The sequence below is a fragment of the Carlito syrichta genome, unplaced genomic scaffold, assembly GCF_000164805.1.
Source record: "Carlito syrichta isolate Samal-C Ts95f unplaced genomic scaffold, Tarsius_syrichta-2.0.1 Scaffold311803, whole genome shotgun sequence".
NCBI classification, from domain to species: Eukaryota; Metazoa; Chordata; class Mammalia; order Primates; family Tarsiidae; genus Carlito; species Carlito syrichta.
Genome location: NW_007255899.1, coordinates 57,164 through 66,411, shown reverse-complemented (window position 1 = coordinate 66,411; position 9,248 = coordinate 57,164). Strand labels below are relative to the sequence as shown.

The 9,248-nt window shown below is 47.0% G+C and overlaps 1 protein-coding gene across 1 annotated transcript in view; it reads right to left on the bottom strand.

Annotated features, from left to right (window-relative positions):
- Positions 1 to 5,465: 5,465 nt before the first annotated feature.
- Positions 5,466 to 9,248, bottom strand: part of PHYH (phytanoyl-CoA 2-hydroxylase) — a 17,472-nt gene continuing 13,689 nt past the window's right edge. The window contains exons 6-7 of the mRNA XM_021718078.1: positions 6,437 to 6,571; positions 5,466 to 5,788 (exon numbers count right to left, since the gene is read on the bottom strand). Of these exons, the coding sequence (XP_021573753.1) occupies positions 5,735 to 5,788; positions 6,437 to 6,571 (189 nt within the window). The 3' untranslated portion in view covers positions 5,466 to 5,734. The remainder of the gene's footprint in view (positions 5,789 to 6,436; positions 6,572 to 9,248) is intronic.

The window sequence follows — 9,248 nt, the reverse complement described above, 5'->3', positions numbered from 1 at the left end:
ACAATAAAATAAATAAATGAATAAATTAGCCGGTTGTGGTAGCGTGTGCCTGTAGTGCTGGCTACTTGGGAGGCTGAGGCGGAAGGATCGCCTGAGCCCAGCAGGTTGACACAGGGTGGCCGTGAGTGTGCCACTGCACCTCATCCTGGGCAATGGAGTGAGACTCCAACTCAGAAAAACAAAAGGAAGAAAGAAAGAAAAGAAAATATGCCTAAAAGGCAAACTCCAGAGAAAGAAAATAGGTCTGCGGTTGCTCAGGGCTGGAGAAGAGGTAAGAGTGGGGGATGGAAGATAGCCAAAGGGTACAGCCTTTTAAAAATATTTTGAGCTGGGGTCTCACTCTATTGCCCAGGCTTGAGTACAGTGGCCTGATCACGAACTCACCATAGCCTCGACCTCCTGAGCTCAGGCAGTCCTTCCTCTTCAACCTCCCTAGCAGCTGGAACTACAGGCACACATCACCAAACCTGGCTAATTTTTTAATTGATTGTAGAGACAAGGTCTCACCATGATGCCCAGGCTGGTCTCGAACGCTTGACCTATAAAAATATAGCCTTTTAAAAAATTGCAGTAAAATACACATTACATACAACTCACTCTCCTTTTTCAGAGTGTGTAGTCCAACAGTATTAAGTACCATCACACTGCCCGGCTCAGTGGCTCAGCCTGTAATCTCATGCCTTGGGAGGTTGAGGTGAGTGGATGGCCTGAGCCTGCGGGTTCAAGCCCTGCCTGGGCAACTTGGTGAGACCTCATCAATACAATTAAAAAATCAGCCAGGCGTGGTAGCGCACGCCTGTAATTCCAGCTACTCGGAAGGCTGAGGCGGAAGGATCGCCGGAGCCCAGCAGGTCGAGGCTGCGGTGGCCGGGAGCGGCCACTGCCCTCCAGTCTGGGCGACAGAGTGAGACTCCAACTCAAAAAAAACCCAAAAAAGTACCCTCACACTGTTGTGCAACCAGCATCCCCGTTGATCCCCAGAATTCTTTTCATCTTGTAAAATGGAAACTCTGTAACCATTGAACAGTCTTCCTGGTCCTTCCCCCATTCCCAGCAAACACCATCCTACTTTCTGTCTCTGCGAGTTGGAGGACTCTGGGTACCTCAAATAAGTAGGGTTTATACAGTATGTACCTTTTTGTGACTAGCTTATGTCACTTTGGGCAATGTCCTCAAGGCCCGTACATGGTGTGGTATGTTCCAGAACGCCCTTCCTTTTCAAGGCTGAACAATATTTTCTTGAATGCCTACGGGTTGCCTTTGTGGGGTGGGGGTGAAGAAAAGGGGTGACTCTGGCAATGGTTTCCTGTATCTGCGAATCTACTAAAAATCATTGACTTGTATGCTTTCAGTGGGTGAACTATATGGTATGTAGATTATATGTTAATAAAGCTGTTAGGCCGGGCACGGTGGCTCACACCTGCAATCCCAACACTTTGGGAGGCCGAGGTGAGGGGATTGCCTGAGCCCGCGGGTTCGAGACCAGACCCAGCGACTTGGCGAGACCTCATCTCTACAATAAGTAAAAAAAATAAGCTGAGTATGGTAGCGTGCGCCTGTAGTTCCAGCTGTTTGGAAGACTGAGGCAGAAGGATCGCCGGAGCTCAGCAGGTCGAGGCTGCGGTGGCCGTGAGCATGCCACTGCACTCCAGCCTGGGCGACAGAGTGAGGCTCCAACTCAAAAAATAATAATAATAAATAAAAAATAAAGCTGTTAGTTTAAAAGAAAACCAGCATAGAATATGTATGCATGCTCATTAAGTTTAATGGAGACCCTAGGAGTGATCAGTTAGGGTTTGGGGAGTCTCCATTGGGACCCACACTCAAGTGCCTTAAATGTCATTTCACATCCATGGGGAGTCAGGGCTCTGGGTGGGCCCCGAGCTGCCAGGGAATTCACAAGGGCCATGCCCCCTTCCTACAGTCCTGGTATCTGACTGATGGTGTCTGTTGTGTATTTTGAATCTCTTTCCAGCACAAAATCTCGTTCTTTCACTCCCTTCCCTTTCAGGACACACAGCAGTGGCTTTTGGACTTGAGATCAGGTGGCCTCAGGCTTAAAATGAATGAGAAAGAAAAGTAAGCTCAATATATCTCCAGACATTCCAGGCATAGAATCCTCAAAATCTGATCTTGGCATTTCTTTCTTTCTTTTTTTTAAAGTTAGAGTCTCACTCCATCGCCCAGGCTGTATTGCAGTGGCACACTCATGGCCACCCCAGCGTCGACCTGCTGGGCTCCAGCGATCCTTCCACCTTAGCCTTCCAAGTATTACTGCCAGAACTACAGGCGTGCACCACCATGCCAAGCTAATTTTTGATTTATTGTAGAGACGAGGTCTCGCCAAGTTGCCTGGGCTGGTCTTGAACCCACGGGCTCAGGCAGTCCACTCACCTCGGCCTCCCAAAGTGCGGGGATGACAGGCTGAGCCACCGAGCCCGGCCTGATCTTGGCATTTCTACCATCAGGTATCCTCTTAGGCCTAAGAAGAGACCAGCATTCAGCAAGTCAGTCACAGAACGCCCATAAAGATAGGAAAAACCCTCAGTCTCATCATCAAATAAATGCAAAATTAAAATTATCACACATATCCCTTTTCTATTAGATCGTCAAAAATGAGGCTGGGCATGGTAGCTCACTCTCGCCTGTCACCCCAACACTTTGTGAGGCCAAGGCTGGAGGATCGCTTGGGGCCAGGAGGAGTTAGATAACAGCGTGGGTATCAGAGCAAGACCCCCTCTCTAACCAAAAAAAAATTTTCTAATTAGCTGGTCTCAATGGCTCCTGCCTGTGGTTCCAGCTATTTGTGAGGCTGAGGCAGGAGGATTGCTTGAGCCCAGGAGTTCAAGGCTGCAAGGAGCTATAATTGTGCCACTGCACTCTAGTCTGGGCAATAGAGCGAGACCCTAATTTAAAAAAAAAAAGGAACATAGAACAGAAAAGGGGAGGCAGAGCTCCAACTACCAACAAAGAACAGCGGCCTCCGGTTTTCCCGCACTGTAAGCCTTGACACTCATAGAAGGCATCCTTCGTATCTGTTTTTTTTTTTTTTTAATTACAAAGATGTGAGGTAAAATTCAGGGTTAGGTATACAAACATTGATTAAGCAGGTACCCTTGTTTTTTTGTTGTTTTCTTTTTTGAGTTGGAATCTCACTCCATCGCCCAGACTGGAGTGCAGTGGCATGCTCATGGCCACCCCAGCGTTGACCTGCTGGGCTCTGGCAATCCTTCCGCCTCATCCTTCCAAGCAGCTGGGACCACAGATGCACGCCATCATGCCTGGCTAATTTTTGATTTATTGTAGAGACTAGGTTTCACTGAGTTGCCCGGGCTGGTCTTGAACCCACGCGCTCAGGTAATCCACTCGCCTTGGCTTTCCAAAGTGTTGGGGTTACAGGCTGAGCCACTGAGCCCGACCTTGTATCTGTTTTGTTGTGTGCTTTGTGTGACCGATTCTCAGTCCTTTTGGACTCTGGTGAAATGATCGAGCCCAGGACAAAACCCCTTCCACCTCCTGAACAACCAGGCTCCTGCCAGTCTGCTGAGATCCTGTGGAATTCCTTCCCTGACTTTTCGTCTTCCAGCCCATGTTGGCTACCACCTGCCACAGGTGGGGCCCATGCAGTCAGCTGGAGCAGCTCATCTGGGCATCTAGTTCCGTGTCACAGAGTGGGGGGCGCAGGTGTTTGTTTCATGAACCAAGAAACAAAAGGGACACAGATGAGGAGATGGGTTTTCTGATGGTGACTGGTTGACTTCCACTCAGATGCACATGGGAAACAAATTGCTCTGTTATTTCTGTTTTTGTTTGTTTGTTTTGAGTCGGGCTCTGACTCTGTCACCCAGGCATGATCATGGCTCATTGTGGCCTCAAACTCCTGGGCTCAGATGATCCTCCTGCCTCAGCCTCCCAAAGAGCTGAGACTACAGGGGCATGTCACCACACCCAGCTAATTCTTTTGATTTTTTTGTACAGATGAGGTCTCACTATGTTGCCCAGGCTGGTCTTGAACTCCTGGGTTCAAGCCATCCTCCCACCTTGGTCTCCCAAAGTGTTGGGATGACAGGTATGAGCCACTGCCCCGGGCTGTTATTCCTGTTAAAGTTTACCTTTTTCAAAGTTATTTTAACTTTTAAGCAGTTTGAAGCGCTTACTCCACAAAAAACAGGGCTCTCGTGTGCTGTTTACACGAGCATTCCTTAATTCCAATTTTATTTCCAATTATCCCATCATCTATTTCCTTCAAGCCTGTCAGAGGTTTTCTCACCTTCTCCAATTCCCAGTGGGAATTGAACTTTAAATTGGGTGTCTAATTTAAAGAAAAGAAAATGCCAAATCCAGTCATGCGATTTAGATGGAAAATAGGAAAACTTGTGTTTAGGAAAACTTGTGTTTAGCAGAATGACAAGAAAGGGACTTTGTTACTTCTTTCTTACTGAAGGCCTGATGAGAATTTTGTAAAATGAGGATCATGTCTCCCTGCTGCCCCCAGCTGGTAGAGAAAGACAGTGCCGTCTTGAAGCAACCCTTTCCAGTTCACGCTGACCCCAAATCCGGGGAAAACTACCTAAAAATTTCCCTGCACCTTAAATAAGGTTAGGTTTCATTCATAAATAATGAAATAAGACCATGTGCGGTGATCACGCTTGTAATCCCGGAGCTTTGGGAGGCTGAGGTGGGAAGATCACTTGAGGTCAGGAGGTTGAGACCAGCCTGAATAACAATAGCAAGAACGCATCTCTACAAAATTTTTTAAAAAAAATTAGCCATGGCTGGGCTCGATGACTCAGCCTGTAATCCCAGCACTTTGGGAGGCCAAGGTGAGTGGACTGTCTAAGCCCGCGGGTTCGAGACCAGCCGGGTAACTTGGCGAGACCTCGTCTCTGCAATAAAGCAAAAATTAGCTGGGTTTGGTAGTGCGTGCCTGTAGTTCTGGCTACTTGGAAGGCTGAGGCGGAGGGATCACTGGAGCCCAGCAAGTTGATACTGGGGTGGCTGTGAGTGTGCCACTGCACTCCAGCCTGGGCAACGGAATGAGACTCCATCTCAAAAGAAAAAAAATTAGCCGTGGTGACACCCACTTCTTGTCCCGGCTACTCAGGAGACTGAGGTGGAAGGACTGTCTGAGCCCAGGAGGTTGAAGCTGTGGTGAGCTGTGATCGTGTCACTGTGCTCTAGCCTGGCCAACAGAGTGAGACCCTGACTCAAAAAAAAAAAAAAATGCTGAAATGTTTCTACCCAATAAGAAACATCAAATGGGTCTTCATACTCTAGCAACAGAGGAGAGGACTGGATGGATTCTGTCTGAAATGTGGGTATATTACATGTTGTTCTAGATTTGAAAAGAAACCTATCATGACGTGAAACTGATAGGTGGTAGGCTTACCATAACGTGAAACTCAAAGCACTCATTTCTGCTTGGGTGAAGAGCTCAGTGAATGAAAGAAACTGATTTAACACACTTAACTTATACACCAATCACCTTTATTAACTAGTCCTAAATTCGTTTTCCTTAAGACAGCAATATTTCACTTTTACTGTGTTTATTTTCATTAAAGCAATACAAGTGCACTGCAAAATTAACTGTGTATAATTAAGAACCCGACACAAGTGTTCTGATTTTGTCAACAAGTGATAGAAAAGGTTACATCAGCTCATTAAGAAAACATTTTCCTTAGACCCCTTGTTTTGTTTTGGTTTCCTTTAAAAAGAGTTATAGCCAATGGCTCCTTCAAAGGTTGGTTCTTTCTCCTTTCACAAGTCGAGCGCGAAGGTTCCAAATGTCCTGGAAAGAATGCCAAACAGAATGAGTTTATGGGACATTTCGCAAAAAAAGTTGCCTTCAATTTCACCATAAAACAGGATAGATTTCTAGGTTAAGTACGGGGGAAGATCCCCACAATAGTCATACTGATTAGTAAATAAAACATATTGAGACTCCAATTAATCTACTTACCAACATCTAAAATAGTATCAACGAAGCTACGTTGAAGGTTCCCAAGCTGTCAGCCATTTTTTGTTTGAGTTGGAGTCTCACTCCGTTCCCCGAGGCAGGAGTGCAGTGACACGCTCACGGCCACCCCAGCATCGATCTGCTAGACTCAGGTGATCCTTCCACCTCAGCCTTTCAAGTAGCCGGAACTACAAGCGCGTGCTAACACACTCGGCTAATTTTTCGATTTATTGTAGAGACGAGGTCTCAGCTAGTTGCCCGGGCTGGTCTCAAACCCATGAGCTCAGGCAATCCACTCACCTCGGCCTCTCAAGGTGCTGGAATTACAGGCTGAGCCACTGAGCCCGGCCACAACATGTCTAAAATGAACTCTAAGCCAAGCACTGTAAACTTGCAAATCTAATCTAGTGTGAGAATTATGAAGCAGTTGAAGAAAAAAGAAAGCTGAGGTCTTCACTTTGTTATTTTATACAATTATACCTTCATGTCGATGTCGCTGTCCATACCATAGACTTTGTTTGCTATTTCATTAAATTCCTTCTCGATGTTTTCCTGACTTGTACCCTTCACATCAATGTAGTGGCAGTCGGCACTGGCGAAATGGCAGGAAATGGCCTGTAAAAGTGAACAAATTGATACTGGAGAGAAACGTCCCCTTCATACCAGCAACCGAGTAAGGAGTGTTTCTTTTAGAAAACCAATTGTTTCGCTCAGTATTTGATGTATAAATTGAGAGTCTGGTCCACTGTACCCCATAGCGGTCTCTCTGGGGCTCAGCCTGTATGCGCCCAGCTAAAGCCAAGTTGAGAAATTACAAAAGATCTTTAACTAGACACAAGACTTCTTTTCTTTTCTTTTTTTTTTGAGTCGGAGTCTCATTCTTGTCACCCAGGGTGGAGTGCAGTGGCACGCTCCCGGCCACCGCAGCCTCAACTTGCTGGGCTTAGGTGATCCTTCCACCTCAGCCTTCTAAGTAGCTGGAACTATAGACACACGCCACCACGCCCGGCTAGTTTTTGTGATTTATTGTAGAGACGAAGTCTCACCAAGTTGCCCAGGCTGGTCTTGAACCTCTGGGCTCAGGTAGTCCTCTCACCTTGGTCTCCCAAAGTGCTGGGACTACAGGCTGAGCCACCACGCCCAGCTGAGACTTATTCTCAAAAGGTATGTACAGAACAGGAAGTGCATAATCACGTAAGTTAGAGGTCTTTCATTTTTTTAAGCATTTAGTTTTCCATTAATTTTTTTTTTTTTCCTGCAGAGATGGAGTCTTGTTGCTCAGACTGGTCTCCAACTCCTGGCCTCAAGTAATCCATCTGTCCCAGCCTCCCAAGGTGCTGGGATTAATGGCATGAGCCATCATGCCTGGCTGATTTTCCTAAATCAGTGGATATTCTCAAGTCTTAAAAAGGAATATATTCCATGGTAGTTCATCATCTCCTCAGTCACAAAAGTTAGTTACCCATCAAATGTGGGATGGGTTGTTACTTCAATGGCAATATTTATGAAAAGAACTGAAAATACTTTTAAAAGGAAAATAATACACATATCTCCTCTCAAATCAAAAAGATATTTATTTATTTATTTATTTATTTATTTATTTATTTTTGAGTCGGAGTCTCACTCTGTCGCCCAGACTGGAGTGCAGTGGCTGCTCCCGGCCACCGCAGCCTCGACCTGCGGGGCTCCGGGGATCCTTCCGCCTCAGCCTTCCAAGGAGCTGGAACTACAGGCGTTCGCTACCACGCCCGGCTAATTTTTGATTTATTGTAGAGATGAGGTCTCGCCAAGTTGCCCAAGTGGGTCTCGAACCCGCGGGCTCAGGCAATCCACTCACCTCAGCCTCCCAAAGGCGTGGGATTACAGGCTGAGCCACTGAGCCCGGCCAAAAAGACATTTAAAAGCCAATGCCACTGACATATATACCCACCTTGTTTCCTTCTAAAGGTAAAAATGAAGTGACTTGGTTCTTTCTGTTCTAGAAAAAGTTATAAACAGATCTAAGTTGTGAGGCGGTAGTTAAAACTTACCTTCCCTGTCACAAGTGAGTTGTCTTTTTTTTTTGAGTTGGAGTCTCACGCCGTTACCCAGACTGGAGTGCAATGGCCGCTCCCGGCCACCGCAGCCTCGACCCGCCGGGCTCCGGCGATCCTTCCGCCTCAGTCTTCCGTGTAGCTGGAACTACAGGCGTGCGCTACCACGCCTGGCTAATTTTTGACTTATTGCAGAGATGAGGTCTCGCCAAGCTGCCCAGGCGGGTCTCGAACCCGCGGGCTCAGGCAATTCACTCACCTCAGCCTCCCAAAGCGCGGGATTACAGGCTGAGCCACCGAGCCCGGCTGTGAGTTGTCTTAAGGTGATCGCAACTGTCAAAGGACCCTCTACTTTGTCCGAGACATCAAACTCACAGATGCGATGGCTCACACCTGTAATCCCAGCACTTTGGGAGGCTGAGGTGAGAAGACTCCCTGAGTCCATGGATTTGAGACTAGCCTGGGTAACTTGGCGAGACTTCGTCTCTGTCTCTACAGTAAATAAAAAAAATTAGCCAGGCATGGTAGTGCGGGCCCTTTGTTCCGGCTATTTGGAAGGCTGAGGTGGAAAGATCGCTGGAGCGCGGCAGGTCAATGCTGGGGTGGCCATGAGTGTGCCACTGCTCTCCAGCCGGGGCAACAGAGTGAGACTCCAGCTCAAACAAAACAAAACAAAACAAAACAAAACAAAACAAAACAAAACAAAACTCCATTGTCTATGTAAGCGCCAGTCCCATGTAGTTCTGTATTTGAGTCCCAAAGGAAAAACGTGCACTCTTATAACAATATCTTTACAGAATAATGGTTAATATTTTTTCCAGAACATTAAAGTCATTGAAAAAAGATGTTGAAAACCCTACTTGTGGCTGGGCTCAGTGGCTCAGCCTGTAATCCCAGCACTTTGGGAGGCCGAGGCGAGTGGATTGCCTGAGCCCGCAGGTTCAAAACCTGCCCAGGCAACTTGGTGAGACCTCATCTCTACAATAAATCAAAAAAGAGCTGGGCGTGGTAGCACGTGCCTGTAGTTCTGGCTACTTGGAAGGCTGAGGCAGAAGGATCGCAGGAGCCCAGCAGGTTGAGGCTGTAATGGCCAGGAGCGTGCCACCGCACTCCAGTCTGGGCGACCGAGTGAGACTCCAACTAAAAAAAAAAAAAAAAAAAGAAAACCCTACTCGAATGGCTCTGAAAGTCATGCTAACACAGAGTCCAATCTCATCTTTTATTTGACATTTGGGGCCGGGCTCATTCCTGTAGTCCCA